Source organism: Pongo pygmaeus, chromosome 18, assembly GCF_028885625.2.
Source record: "Pongo pygmaeus isolate AG05252 chromosome 18, NHGRI_mPonPyg2-v2.0_pri, whole genome shotgun sequence".
Classification (NCBI taxonomy): domain Eukaryota; kingdom Metazoa; phylum Chordata; class Mammalia; order Primates; family Hominidae; genus Pongo; species Pongo pygmaeus.
The window spans coordinates 53,614,948-53,630,332 of record NC_072391.2 but is presented as its reverse complement, the minus strand read 5'-3'; the positions used below and the strand labels follow the sequence as shown (position 1 = coordinate 53,630,332).

At 38.6% G+C, this 15,385-nt stretch overlaps 1 protein-coding gene across 3 annotated transcripts in view; it reads left to right on the top strand.

The window, feature by feature from the left end:
• BBS2 (Bardet-Biedl syndrome 2) overlaps positions 1–15,171 on the top strand; it is a 36,811-nt gene extending 21,640 nt beyond the window's left edge. For 2 of the 3 annotated variants that reach the window (XM_054455227.2, XM_054455226.2), the window contains exons 13-17: positions 1,050–1,181; positions 1,737–1,874; positions 2,530–2,642; positions 13,817–13,965; positions 14,690–15,171. In XM_054455227.2, coding sequence (XP_054311202.2) covers positions 1,050–1,181; positions 1,737–1,874; positions 2,530–2,642; positions 13,817–13,965; positions 14,690–14,796 — 639 coding nt within the window. In that variant the 3' untranslated portion in view covers positions 14,797–15,171. The remainder of the gene's footprint in view (positions 1–1,049; positions 1,182–1,736; positions 1,875–2,529; positions 2,643–13,816; positions 13,966–14,689) is intronic. The other variant, XM_063654300.1, reaches the window with a different exon arrangement.
• The last annotated feature ends 214 nt before the right edge of the window (positions 15,172–15,385 follow it).

Here is a 15,385-nt window from a genome sequence, read left to right as displayed (position 1 = left end):
AAAATATTGCTAGAATACCTTCTCTCACTTTGAAAAAGCATCTGAGCAATCCTCAGTTATTGGTGAATTCTTCCCAGTGTTTAATTCCTCTCTTTCCGTTATGGTCTTAGTGTGGTTGTCCTGGTGTAGTATTTCAAGAGGAACCTGCAGCAAGATGAAAAGAGAGTGGGACTTGGAGCTAAGAATGTTTTTGGCTTTAAGCGCTACGTTAACTCATTAAATTCTTAGTGATCTTGGGGAATTCCCCTCACCAGTGTGAGCCTCAGTTTTCTTATCTATAGGTGAGGATAATCTTACCCACCTTATTGGGGGGGCCTGAGGATTACATGATTGGTGTAACAGTAGCACCTTGTACATTTGAAAGGACTAATACCAGTGGACTTTAGCCTTGACTGGGCTTTGGAATTCTTGGTGGGACTTTTTAATCATGTAGATTCTCAGGCCCCTGCCTGGCCTGTGGAACCACAAACTCTATAGGTGGGCCCTTCCAGAAGGCCTCATGGGTGGTTCTCATGTGGAACCTGTGTTGCAAGCCACTGTATGGTGTTACTGCTATTAACATTAAAACTTATATTTTCCTTATTGTGTGGATATATCTGTGGTGTTTGCCCATGTATACTTCATTTTACGTTTCTTAAAGAATAGAATGGAATGGTTTTAAGCACACTACATTGTCCAGGTTATACCCACAGAAGAGCTGTTGTGTAACAGAATCAGCATCATACCTGAATCATTTGTACATTGCATGTAAGACTATGTCTAAGTAGAAGATGCTATGAAATCATGTCTGCTGTGGGGCCAGGCATAATTATGAATGTTACTTAAGAGCATAGGTGAGGTGAGAAAAGGGAGTGTGACTAGTGTTTTAGTATTTTCTTGGTGTGGGATGAAGTATAATTCTTTTTTTTTTCTCAACAAAGCAGTAAAACTAGAAAGAAGGAGAACTCTTCCCTCAAGAATGGCTGTACCTTCATATCCAGAGGCATATTAAAAAAAAAGAATGTCTGTACCTTAAAAATGGAGGTCATTTCATTGTGTTCATTTTTAAGGTTGTCGTATGGCTCAGTCAGAACTTTCTGTTACCAGAAGACACTCACATTCAGAATGCTCCATTTCAAGTGTGTTTCACATCTTTACGGAATGGTGGCCACCTGCATATAAAAATAAAACTTAATGGAGAGGTAATGTTTCATATCATGGGGCATAGATTTCTTTTTAAATTTATTTATTCAAACACTTAGACCATGGAATGAGAGGGGCATATTTCTCATGTGCTGTTTACCATTCAATCTAAAGCGAGGTGGGGGACATCAGTGTCAAGGCCATAAAACCACATGTTTTGTTTTATTTTTTTCACATGGTTTGACTTAAGTCTGTTAGTGTTGCCATCTTAGACACTGGGGTGTAATCTGGAATAGATGTTTTCTGCCTCCTTCCCTTCATCTCTTCCTTGTCTCATTTGGAAAGAATTGGAAATACAGAGGTCAACAAAAACATTTTTCAATGTTTGGATGATTTTGTCATTTAATTTCTAAGGCTAGAGGATTTACCTTTTAGCTAGCTGCTGGAAATAATGCGGTTTGTAATTTCTTCGAGAGCTAAACTTCCCTTTTTCAACACTGCATATAAATATATGCACAATAATTTTGTCGAGTATGGGGAAATTCAGGTACTATTGTAGCTAAGTTTGTCTAATATCTGAGGATGCTAAACTTCTCTATTTTTCCTCTGGGTAGATTACTATAAATACTGATGATGTTGATTTGGCTGGTGATATCATCCAGTCAATGGCATCATTTTTTGCTATTGAAGACCTTCAAGTAGAAGCGGATTTTCCTGTCTATTTTGAGGAATTACGAAAGGTGCTAGTTAAGGTGAGGGAACGCGGTAGATGCATTTGTGAGAATGTGGTAGTCTAATAATATTTGAGGAGATTAATGATACTACAAATGTACTTATAGTGATGTTTTCAAGAATTTTTGCAATTTTTGAAGTAAAAATTGGACTAGTATTGGAGAGTTTACTACTTAAGGATTTCTTTTATAAAAGGAAGTGTTTAGCTCTTGAGCACCATGCTTGCTTTGTTTGGTTTAAGGTGATGCATTTAAATATTAACATTTTCCTTTGTTAACTCTTCATCTTATTTGTAGTATCTGCTTTGGTCTTCAGTTTAGGTCTTTCCAAAAACCCAAATTAAAGATAAAAGAGCAAAATAAAGAGGATTGTGATTGGCCCCAAAGTATACAATATTCCCACTGCAAATCCCTAAAATATTAATATGTGTGTTGTGGGGGCTCCTGGTGCTAAAGCATGGGGAAGATTCGCATGGAATGTCCTGTTGAAATTGGAGGCAGCACAGATGAGTTAACTTGTTGAGAAAGAGGTGAAATAATGGGAAGTAGCTTAATTGGTATAAGTGAACAGGGGAAAGAAGGGGGTCTCTGTATCTGGTAAATAGTGTCTTCTCATTTGTCTGGGTTCAAGAAGTTTGTGAGGCCTTTTTCATTCCTGAGTGTTCATGGTCTCTAGGTGGATGAATATCATTCAGTGCATCAGAAGCTCAGTGCTGACATGGCTGATCATTCTAATTTGATCCGAAGTTTGCTGGTTGGAGCTGAGGATGCTCGTCTGATGAGGGACATGTGAGTATTTGTCACGGTTAGTACAGGTGCAAGGTTAAAAATGTGAGCAGTATGGAATAGCAACTCTCAGATGTTACCAGTAGAAGTATAAATTGTTACAGTGACTTTGGAAAATAACTTGGCATTATCAGTAAAGTTGAAAATGCATGTCCTCTATGACCCAGCAATTCTATTCCTGGTTTATAGCTTAGGGAAAGTTACAGCTTAGTTATATGTATGCTTATAAACCAGGATATTTGTATAAGAATATTTGTAAAGGCATTGTTTATAAAAATCTCAAAGTGGAAACAATCCAAATTAGCATGAACAGTGTAGCGACAGTGGATGAATTGTGATATATTCATACAATGGAATACTACACGGCAGTGAGAGCACATGAATCTCCATGACACATAAGAGCAAGGAAAAATCTGATAAGCATAATGGACACTGAAAGAAGACAGACTTAAAAGACTATAAAATGTATCCATGTGTATAGTTAGAGAAAAGAGTAAACTATAGTTTGGGAAACATGCAATAAATAAAAATATAAATAAATTCAGGGAAGAGATTATCATATAAGATAGTATTTTCTCCTAGAGAAGGAGGGACTTTGTTCAGAAAAAACACATTGGGAAACTTCCTGTCTGATGTCTTGTTTGACTTCATTAAATATTCTGTGAATTTTTCTGAATATGTAACACTTTACAGTAAAAAAGTTAAGTATGTACAGGTCTTCCTTGGTGCTTGCTAGGATGCCAAATTTACCTTGCCAATAAAATGTACTGAAAAAAATTCAGTAAAATAGTTAACAAATCATAGATGAAATTTATGTGTATATATTAGGGGCAAGAGTTCACCCAGAGTGCTGCTTGTGTTTTTTCCTGAGAGGCCGAATTATTGGCAAATAATTATAATGGTTTTGCTCAGAGGTAAATGGTTTTTAAAATAATTGTATTGTTGAAAATTTCAAACACATACAAAAGTACTTGAATATAATGATTTCATATATACCACCCACCTAACTTCAACAGTTATCAACTAAAGACGATCTTTTTTCATCTCTACACTCACCCTCTTTCCCTCTCAGGCACTAGATAATTTTGAGGCAAATTTTGGACATTGTGTAATTCTAGCCACAACTGTTTCAGACAAAGGGCCTTTCAATATCATATATATACACATACACACACACACACACACATATACACACACACATACATATACACACACACATACGTATGTATAAAAACCACAATGCCATATCACACTTAGAAAAATGTACAATAATTGCTTAATATTACAAATACCTCATCTGTTTAGATGTTCCCAGTTGTCTTATAAATGTGGACATGTGTGTTTTAAGTTGGCTTGTTCAAATCAAGATCCAGATCAAAGTCCATACATTGGATTTGGCTGGAAATCTTTTAATCCACACTTTTGCTTGCCCACTCAGTCTCTTCTCTCCCTCTCCTGGGGGGTCCCATTTTGGATTTTGCTGGTTGTATCCTTGTGGTAATGTTTAGTATTATTCTTCTGTCCCCTGTGTAGAAAGATAATGGTAGATCTGGAGGCTTGATTAGATTCAATTTCAAATTTTGGCAAGAATACTTCGTGAGTAGTGTTGTTTACTTCCATGAGGAAGCATGCAATTTTTGATTGTTTCTTTTTATGATATTATCAGCCATTGATGATCATTGCCTAGATTCATTATTTCTTTTGGGGTTTGCAAAATAGTGATATTCTAATTCTGTTATTCTTTTCTTCATATATTAGTTGAAATACTTCTATGAAAAATAATGTTTCCTCATGAATTAATGAATTATTTGGTTCCCTGAGGTACAGTTTGTACAGAAAAGACAGGTTCTTTATCAGCTTTATTTAACAGCTTTAAAATAATGCGTTGGTCTCCAGCATGCTGGGTGACCAGTGAGATTTTTAAGTCCTTATATACTCATGTATTTGAACATATTTAATGTGTTTCGATTTATATCAGTTATTATTCTTTTTTATGGCTAGTTTTTTTTTTTTTTTTTGAGACGGAGTCTCGCTCTGTTGCCCAGGCTGGAGTGCAGTGGCACGATCTTGGCTCACTGCAACCTCTGCCTCCCGGGTTCATGCCATTCTCCTGCCTCAGCCTCCTGAGTAGCTGGGACTACAGGCGCCCGCCACCATGCCCGGCTAATTTTTTGTATTTTCAGTAGAGATGGGGTTTCACTGTGTTAGCCAGGATGGTCTCAATCTCCTGACCTCATGATCTGCCCGCCTCAGCCTCCCAAAGTGCTGGGATTACAGGCATGAGCTACCGCGCCTGGCCTTTTACGGGTGGATTTTCCAGTCTGTGGGCAATGGAAGTCTCCTTAGGTTGGATACAGTTGCCTTTGGACATGGTACCATTAATTTGGTTGGTTCTTTGTATTCTTGTGTGATGAAATGTTTTAGGCTTATCTGTTACATTTCCCAGTCTAAATATGGAACCAGCCATTTCTCTCGAGTCCTGGTTCTTTTACATGAGAAATGGTATTTAGAGATCATGGTCTGACCACTGAAGATGTTCATTGCTACTGGGTTGATTATTGTTTTTAGGCCTTTTCAATGGATAGAGCTAGGAAATTTTTTTTTTCAATGAGAAAATATGAGTTCATACTATTTACCATTCAAATTTATGAATATAGGCTCTTTGATTTTATTACTGCGTCTCTTCTCTCTCACTTTGAAAATCATGGCTTCAGACTGGGCACAGTAGTTTACACTTGTAAACCCAGCACTTTGCGACGCCAAGGTGGGAGGATCACATGAGCCCAGGGATTTGAGACCAGCTTGGGCAACATAGCGAGACCCAGTCTCTGCAACAAAAAAAAAAAAAAAAAAAAAATTAGCTGGGCATAGTGGTGCATGCCTGTAGTCCTAGTTACTCAGGAGGCAGAGGTAAGAAGATCTCTGGAACCTAGGAGTTTGAGGCTGCAGTGAGCTATGATCATGACACTGCACTCCAGCCTGGGATGACAGAGCAAGGTCTCTTAAAAAAAAGTGGGGGGATGTCATGGCTCCAATCAGTATCAGCATAGCTATTTGCTTCATCTTACAGCACAGACACAGCATTTAAGAATATTAGCCAAGTTGTTATCAACAATATGATTGCTGAAAACAGTTTAAGATTTTTTGTGTGTTAATTCTTTGTGTCTTTACAGCATATCCCAGCAGGGAGTTTCTGTCAGATTACTGTATCTTAAAATCATTTGAGATTATTTCTCTTTTGGTTATGCCACAGAAGATTTGATGTAGAGTTAGGTTCATTGTTTTATTTTGCTCTCAGTTTTGGAGGATTGGCATTTTTACCTTTTTGGTTTAATTCTATTACATATTTACTAAAACCTTTTTGTGATTCCAAAGTTAGATCTATAAATAAGACAGGCATGCACAGAAAAGTCTAACTTTCCATTCCTGTGACCTTCATTCTGTTCTCTCCCGTTTACTATAAATAAACAGTTGAACATTTAAGTATATATACACAGATACACACAGATACACCCCTCTTCATGTCTTAGATTAAGTCCTAGTATGTATACATCTTTTTCTCCACCTTGCTTTCTTTTTTTGAGACAGGGTCTTGCTGTATCACCCAGGCTGGAATGTAGTGATGCAATCACAGCTCACTGCAGCTTCAACTGCCTGGGCTCAAGGGATCATCTCACCTCAGCCTCCTGAGTAGCTGGGACTAAAGGCGTGAGTCACCAGCCTGGCTAATTTTTAATTTTTTGGTAGAGACAGGGTCTCACCATGTTGCCTGGGCTGGTCTTGAACTCATGGGATCTACTGATCGTCCCACCTTGGCCTCCCAAAGTGCTGGGATTACAGATGTGAGCCACTGTGTCCAGCCTCCACCTTGCTTTTTACATTTAAAATACATCTTGGAGATTTCTCCACCATGGTATAGAGAAATACATCTCATTTGTCTTTACAGCTACATAGTACTCCATTTTCTGGCTGTTTTTCAGCCAGTATCCTCTATTTGGATTGTTCTTTTGCTACTGTAGATAATGCTTTAATTAATAGTTTTGTTATGTAAATCTTTTTATATTTTTGCCAGGATACTTTGAGAAAAAGGCTTAACAAATGGGATTACTGCAGTAAATGATACATGCATACAGAATTTTGCAGGGTCTTGTCAAATTCTCCATAGGTGTTACATCATTTTGTATTCCCATAAGCAATGTATGAGATTGCCTGTTTCTTTTCAGCCTTGCCAGTGGAGTGTGTTGGCATACTCCAGGGGATGAGAAACGGTCTCTTTGTTTTAATTTTTATTTTTTAAATTTTATTTTATTATGGTAAGACCACAGCATGAGATCTACCTTCTTAACACATTTTTAAGTGTATAATACGTTATTGTTGACTATAGGTGCAGTGTTGTACAGCACATCTTTAGAGCTGATTCTTCTTGCTTAACTGAAACTATTGGTAAGCAAATTCCCATTTCTTCTTCCCCTCTTTCAACTATCATTCTACTCTTTGATTTTATGAATTTGACTATTTTAGATACTCCATGCAAATATAGTCATATAATATTTGTCGTTCTATGACTGGCTTATTTCACTCAGTGTAACATCCTCAGAGTTCATCCATGTTGTCACATATTGCAGAATTTCCCTCTCTTTTAAGACGGAATAGTGTTCCATTGTTTATATGTACTAAATTTTCTTTATCCATTCACCTGTTAATGAACATTTATGTTTTTTCCGTATCTTGGTTATTGTAAATAGTGTGGTGATGAATGTGGGAGTGCTAATAGGTCTTCAGGGTCTTGTCTTCAGTTCATTTGGATAAATACCCAGAAGTGAGATTGCCAGATCATATGGTAGTTCTATTTTTAATTTTTTGAGGAACTTGCAAATTGTTTTCCATAGTGGCTGCACCATTTTGCATTCTAATCAACAGTGTACAAGGGTTCCAATTTCTCTACATCCTTGCCAACACTTGTTGTCTTTTTTTTTGATAATTATCATCCTGACAGAGGTGAAATGATACTTCATTGTGATTTTGATTTGCATTTCCCTGATGACTAGTAGCACTGAGCGTCTTTTTATATACCTGCCGATCATTTGTTTTTCTTGTTTGGAGAAATTTCTATTCAAGTCCCTAGCTCATTTTTTAATTGGATTACTAGTGTATTTTTTGTTGTTGTTGTTGTTTGTTTTTTTTTGCTGTTGAGTTGTAGGAGCCATTTATTATGTTCAGTATTGGGCATTTTTCATTGTTTTAATTAAGGGCCATTTGCATTTCTTTTTTGTGTGAACTATTTGTCTGTTTACATATCAGGTACTGTTTTAGTCCATTTTGTGCCTCTATAACAGAATACCCGAGAATGGGTGATTTATAAAGAAAAGAAGCTGATTTAGCTTATGGGTCTGTAGACTGGGAATTACAAGAAACATGGCACTGGCTTCCGCTTGACTTCTGTTGAGGGCCATGTGTGAAGTCAAAACATGGCAGAAAAGGTCAAAGGAGAAGGGGACATGTGTGAAGAGGCAAAGCCTGAGGGGTGCCCTCACTTTATAACAACCTGCTCTTTTGAGAACTACTTCATTCCTGCATGAGTGAGAACTCACTCCTGAGAGATGGCATTAATGGCATTAATCTATTCATGAGGGATCTGCCCCCATGACCCAAACACCCCCTACTAGGCCCACCTCCCAACACTGCTGTGCTGGCATTTCAACTTCAACATGAGTTTTGGCAGGGACAAACCACATCCAAACCATAGTGGGTATATTAATCTCTTATGTGTGATATGAGTTGCAAAGATGTTTTCTGGAGTTTGTCATTTGGGTTTTCCCTTTGCTTAGAATTTTAAAAAATTTTGCTTTAATGGGCCAGGCGCAGTGGCTCATGCCTGTAATCCCAGCACTTTGGGAGGCTGAGGCGGGTGGATCATGAGGCCAGGAGATCGAGACCATCCTGACTAACATGGTGAAACCCCGTCTCTACTAAAAATACAAAAAATCAGCTGGGTGTGGTGGCGGGCACCTGTAGTCCCAGCTACTGGGGAGGCTGAGGTGGGAGAATGGTGTGAACCCGGGAGGCGGAGGTTGCAGTGAGCTGAGTTCGCACCATTGCACTCCAGCCTCGGTGACAGAGTGAGACTCTGTCTCAAAAAAAAAAAAAAATTGTTTTGCCTTAATGTTGGTTTTGCCTTGTAAGAGCTTTTAAAATTTTGTATGTAGTCAAATTGATCACTCATTTTCTTAATACTTTATTTATTTATTTTTGAGACAGAGTCTCACTCTGTTGCCCAGCCTGGAGTGCAGTGGCGTGATCTCGGCTCACTGCAACCTCTGCCTCCCAGATTCAAGTGATTCTCCTGCCTCAGCCTCCCAAGTAGCGCTACCACACCTGGCTAATTTTTGTATTTTTAGTAGAGATGAGGTTTCACCATGTTGGTCAGGCTGGTCTCAAACTCCTGACCTCAGGTGATCTGCCCGCCTTGGCCTCCCAAAGTGCTGGGATTACGAGTGTGAGCCACCGTGCCCAGCCACATTTTCTTAATACTTTTACATTTTGAATTACTGTTAGAAAAGTTTTCTTTAACAACAGGGTATAGAGTAATTCACCTATTTTCCTTTAGTACTTGTACATTTTCCTTTTTTACATTAAGTCTCTGTTACGGTTGAAGTTTATCCTGGTGTTCATATAAATGATAAACTCAGTTTTATCATTTTCCATATGACTATCACATTATTATATTATTATTTTGTGTGTGTGTGTGTGTGTGTGCATGCACGTGTGTGTGTGTGTGTGAGATAGGGTCTCACTGTGTCACCTAGGCTGGAGTGCGGAGAGATCACAGCTCACAGCAGCCTCGATCTCCTGGGCTTAAGTTATCCTCCCACCTCAGCCACTGGAGTAGCTGGGACTACAGGCGTGTGCCACCATAGCCAGCCAATTTTTGTGTAGACCCAGGGTCTCGCTATGTTGCCCAGACTGGTCTTAAACTCCTAGGCTCAAGCAATCTGCCTGCCTTGGCCTGTCAAAATGCTGGGATTTCAGGCGTGAGCCACTGCGTCTGGCCACATTGCATTATTTTAATACTACTACTTTTTTTTTTTCTTTGAGATGGAGTTTCGCTCTTGTTGCCCAAGCTGGAGTGCAATGGCGCTATCTTGGCTCACTGCAACCTCTGCCTTCCCAGTTCAAGCCATTCTCCTGCCTCAGCCTCCCGAGTAGCTGGGATTACAGGCATGCGCCACCATGCCCAGCTAAATTTTTTTGTATTTTTAGTAGAGATGGAGTTTCACCATGTTGGCCAGGCTGGTCTCAAACTCCTGACCTCAGGTGATCCACCAACCTCGGCCTCCCAAAGTGCTGAGATTACAGGTGTGAGCCACTGTGCCCAGCCTGATACTACTTCTTTTAAAGTTCATCATGCTCACAATGATTTCAGATACTGCCCTTATCATATATCATATTTCTGTACACAGTTGAATCTATTTCTGGATTTTCTGTACTATTCCATTGGTCTGACTTGTCACTTCATTTGACAATACCATTCTTTTTTTAAAAAGATTATTTTGAGACAGAATCTTACTCTGTTGCCCAGGCTGGAGCACAGTGGTGTGATCACAGCTCACTGCAACCTCGGCCTCCCAGGTACAAGGGATCCTCCTACCTCAGCCTCCTGAGTAGGTGGGACTACAGGCACGTGCCACCACACCCAGCTAATTTTTTTTTTATTTTTGGTAGAGACAGGGTCTCACTATATTGCCCAGGCTAGTCTCAAACTCCTGAGGTTAAGCCATCCTCTTGCCTCAGCCATTCTTTTTTTTTTTTTTTTTTTTTTAATTTTTGGCTGGGTGCAGTAGCTTATGTCTGTAATCCCAGTGCTTTGGGAGGTTGAGGCATGAGGATGGCTTGAGGCCAGGAGTTCAAGACCAGCCTGGGCAACATAGCAAGACCCCATCTCTAAAAAAGAAAATAGAAATTTCATTGTGATATGTGATATTGTAAAATATATGTTTGATCTTCAACCCTGTTTCCTAACATAATAACTCCTAAAATCTTAGGATCTCCAAAGTGATGTCTTTTTGCATGCTATTGATTGGTATATGGCTGGCAGCTCCTAGGTAGCTTCAGGATAGGAGTCAGTCACTGGAACGACCAAGGCAGGATTAGAGGATTGGGACTTTCTGCCCACCCCTCTCCCAACCTCCAGGGAGTGGAGAGGGGCTGAGAGTTAAGTTGATCACCTATGGCCAGTGGTTTAGTCATTCATGCCCAAATAATGAAGGTTCCATCAAAACCCAAAGGGACAGCATTCAGAGATTTTCTAGACATCTGAACACACGGAGGTTCCTGAAGGTTGATGCACCTAGGGAGGGCATGGAAGCTCCAAGCGCCTTCCCTAATACTTCGTTCTATGCATCTCTTCATCTGTATCCTTTGTAATATCCTTTATAATAAGCTAGCAAATGCCATTAAGTTTCCCTGGGTTCTGTGAACTGCTCTAGTAAATTAATCAAACCCAGAGAGGGGATCATGGGAACCCTAACTTGAAGCAGATCAGTCAGAAATTCTGGCAGCCTGAACTTGTGATGTGTGTCTGAAGTCGGGCAGTCTTGTGGGACTGAGCCCTTAATCTGTGGGATCTGACAGTGTCTCCAGGAGAATCGTGTCGGAACGGAATTGGAGGACACCCAGCTGGTGTCTGCTATAGAACTGATTGTTTTCTTGGTGTGTGGGAAAAACCTCCACACAGTTGAGGACAGAAGTCTTCTGTGTTGATTGTTGTGGTGTGGGAGCAGAGGAGGAACAGTTTGTTTTTTTCCCACTCATGGTAAACTACACATAATGTGAAATTTACCATCTTAACTACTGTACACTACTTTTAGTGTACAGTTCAGTGGCATTAAATACATTCATAATGTGTAACCATCACCACCACCAGCATCTCCATAATTCTTTGTCTCTTAAACCTGAAACTCTGTACCCATTAAACAGTAACTACCCATTCTCCCTTCCCTTTAGCTCTGGCAACTACCAATGATGGTGCCATTCTTTCATGTATGGATGTTTTGTATGTTTCAATATCTGGTATGGGTAGGTGCCCCGTCCCCAACCCCTGTTGCTTTTCTTTTTCATGGTTTTTCCTAGCTACTTGTGCTTGTTTGTTCCTTCCAGTGAATTTCATCAGCAATTTTTGTAGCTCCGTAACAAAAATAGGTATTTTAATTGAGATGATGTTAAATGTATTAACTTAGGGAGAACTGACGCTGCTGCAGTGATGTTTGGTCTTGCTAGCTAAGAACATGCTATGTCTTTATATTTGCTCAAGCCATGTTTTGTGTCTTTCTGGAGTGCTTTCATGGTTTCCTCTTGTAGATACTGGATGTTACCAATTTTAAGTTTATGCTTAGGTATTTTCTGTATTTTTAGACAATTACGAAATATTTTATAATTGTAAATATTGTTTACATTATATCTTATTCTATAATTATGGTTTTGTGTTTGTGCATATGAACACTGATTTTTATCTGTTGATTTTATAATGTGCCGTTTACTAACTATCTTATAGTTTTTCCAGATGTATTCTTGTATCATCTGTAAATTGAGATAGATATTTGCTCTTTTTGGCCAACTATCTGTAGGGTCCCTAGTTTCTCTATCTCTCTATCTCTCTCTTAAGTCAAAAATGGTTGCTGGCTTTAGGCATTTGACTGCAAAATGTCAACATTTGTTTTCATTTTTTAAATCAAATTAATTGATATATAACTCATACATGCAGAAAATTTACGCTTTTAAGGTTTTACAGTTTAATCAATTTTGAGAAACTTATGTAATCATGTTGCTACTACTACAGTTGAGATATAGGATATTTCTATCACTGGCCGGGTGGCTCACGCTTGTAATCCCAGCACTTTGGGAGGCCAAGGTGGGTGGATCATTTGAAGCCAGGAGTTCGAGACCAGCCTGGCCAACATGGTGAAACCCAGTCTCTACTAAAACTACAAAAAATTAGCCAGGTGTGGTGGCGGGTACCTGTAATCCCACCTGTTCAGGAGGCTGAGGCAGGAGAATCACTTGAACCCGGAAGGTGAAGGTTGCAGTGATCCGAGATCGTGCCATTGCACTCCATCTTGCCTGGGCAACAAGAGCAAAACTCCGTCTCAAAAAAAAAAAAAAAAAAAAGAATATTTCTATCACTCTTGTGACTGTTTGTATCAATACCTCTTCTAACCTCCAGTTCCTGGAAACCACTCATCTTATTTCTTTTCCCATAGTTTTAACCTTTTCAAAATACCATATAAATGGAATTATACTGTATCTATATCTATATATCCTTTTGAGTCTGGCTTCATTCACTTACATAATGTCTTAGAGATTCATCCATGTTGCTGCATGTAGCTGTAGTTCCTTTTTAATTGCTGAATAGTATTCCATTGTATGGATATATGATATTTATCTATCCACCAATTGAGGATAATTGGGTTGTTTCCAGACTTTGGCGAGTAGAATAAAGCTGCTATAAATACTTGCATACAAGTTTTTTGTAGACATATGTTTTCATTTCTCTTGGGTAAATACCTTACAATGGGATTGCTGGGTCATACATTGTGTGTTTAACTTTATAAGAAACTGCCAAATCACCTGTCAAAGTAGTTGCAGCTTTTTGTATTTCTGTCCACAATGCATGAAAGTTCCAGTTGTCCCACATCTTTGCTAGCATTTGGTATCTTCAGCTATATTTTTCTTTAGTCATTTTCATTGTTGTGTAGTATAGATCTCATTTCTGTTTTAATTTTATGACTTTGTTTTAAAACTTTGATAAAATACAAGGCTGAGTTGTCAACCAGGCCACTTTAGTCTAATGAATATTCATCTGAAACTTAGAAGGTGGGCTGTCACCTTGCTCACTTGTCCCTACTCCCAGCACAGTGGACTTGAGAATTCTTAACCGCCTAAATCAACCATTGACCAGTGACCAAGGAAGTCCACTTGTCTTTTGTTTATTTGGAAGGAAAAGAATATTTTTATGGAACTTATCTGTATTTTCAAAGCAAACTAGCAGTTACTCGATTTTAATGAAAATATAGCTTAAAAATGGTGTCTTCTTTTCTTTGTATGTCTAAGAAGTTTGCAAGTTTTTCTTAAGCTTGCCATATCAACATGAAATGATGTCAAATTTCTACTGATTTGCATAGGAAAACAATGAAGAGTCGTTATATGGAACTCTATGACCTTAATAGAGACTTGCTAAATGGATATAAAATTCGCTGTAACAATCACACAGAGCTGTTGGGAAACCTCAAAGCAGTAAATCAAGCAATTCAAAGAGCAGGTCGTCTGCGGGGTAAGTCTCTTTTCATAACACTGCACTTTGATCTGTGATGTTTCTGGTGGAACTCATTGAAGATGGTGGTAGCATCCAATAATTCATATTGGGGCTGAAAGTAGCATACCTTTCACACTCCAGAGCTGGCACCAGTCACATGTTTCAGTCGTCAGCCTAGTATTTGGCTTTAGTCTCCGGACTTCAAAGGGAGAGAAAACTTTCAGCTCCTTTTCTTAGACCTTCCTGCATTCTCTAAAGAAAAACCTACTATATATAACCCAAAGGAAATATATAAACATATATATATATATAAATAAAACCATCAAGGCCCAATTAGCAAAATGAGACTGAAAATTAATGCTAAGTATCTAACTTAAAAATTTAGAAAAAGAACAATAGGATAAACCCAAGGAAGCAGAAATATAGCCAGAGATTTATACCTGAATTCTGCTGTTTTGGGTTGATGGTTTGACTTCTTTAGAAATAATCTTTGCTAGGTGACTATGAGCTTTGATCCTTTTCTGTAAAACCAACTGTTGGTTTCTAGGTTTGAGACAGTCTCTAAGTCAGTTTTTTCAATAATTCCCTCACCAAGTTTTTTTTTTTAGGGAATGGTAAGATAAATCATATTTCACGTATAACTCTTTTCCCTCCTGGTTTTATGTTGTTTTAAAACTGACCTCTAATTTTATAATTTCATGTCTAACAATCTTTTGGGTCCCGATGTTTTCTTCTCATGCAGTTGGAAAACCAAAGAACCAGGTGATTACTGCTTGTCGGGATGCAATTCGAAGCAATAACATCAATACACTGTTCAGAATCATGCGAGTGGGGACAGCTTCTTCATAGGAGAGGAAAATACAGGTCATGAAGTTCCTGGCAAAGATTTTCTGTTAAAAACCTATGCTTGGTTTGCTTTGGATCACACCCTGGTGAACCCCGGGTGCTAAGAATGAAAATAACCTTGGTGAGTTGTATAAATTAAAGACAAAGAACTACATGTGAAGATAGATTTGCTTTCTATTTTTAAATCAGTAGTACTGTTGCTGAATAATACTAGGTTTTTATGGAATAGGATGAATGCTTTTGAAGTATTAGGGCTTCAGAGTCCAATTTTTGCTTATTTATGGTATATAAATACATATTTTTTTCTTGAAATTGCAATTGAATTTGTACTTTTCAAATAGATTATCTACTTCTTCATTAAAATGTAAAGATGTTAAACTTTGTGTTGATTGATTATAAAATCACCACCAAATCAGAATTGCCCATTTGTATTTTGTAGAGAAAAACAAAAATGTGGGCTGGGCGCAGGGCTTACGCCTGTAATCCAGCACTTTGGGAGGCCAGGGCGGGCGGATCATAAGGTCAGGAGATTGAGACCATCCTGGCTAACACGGTGAAACCCCGTCTCTACTAAAAATACAAAAAATTAGCT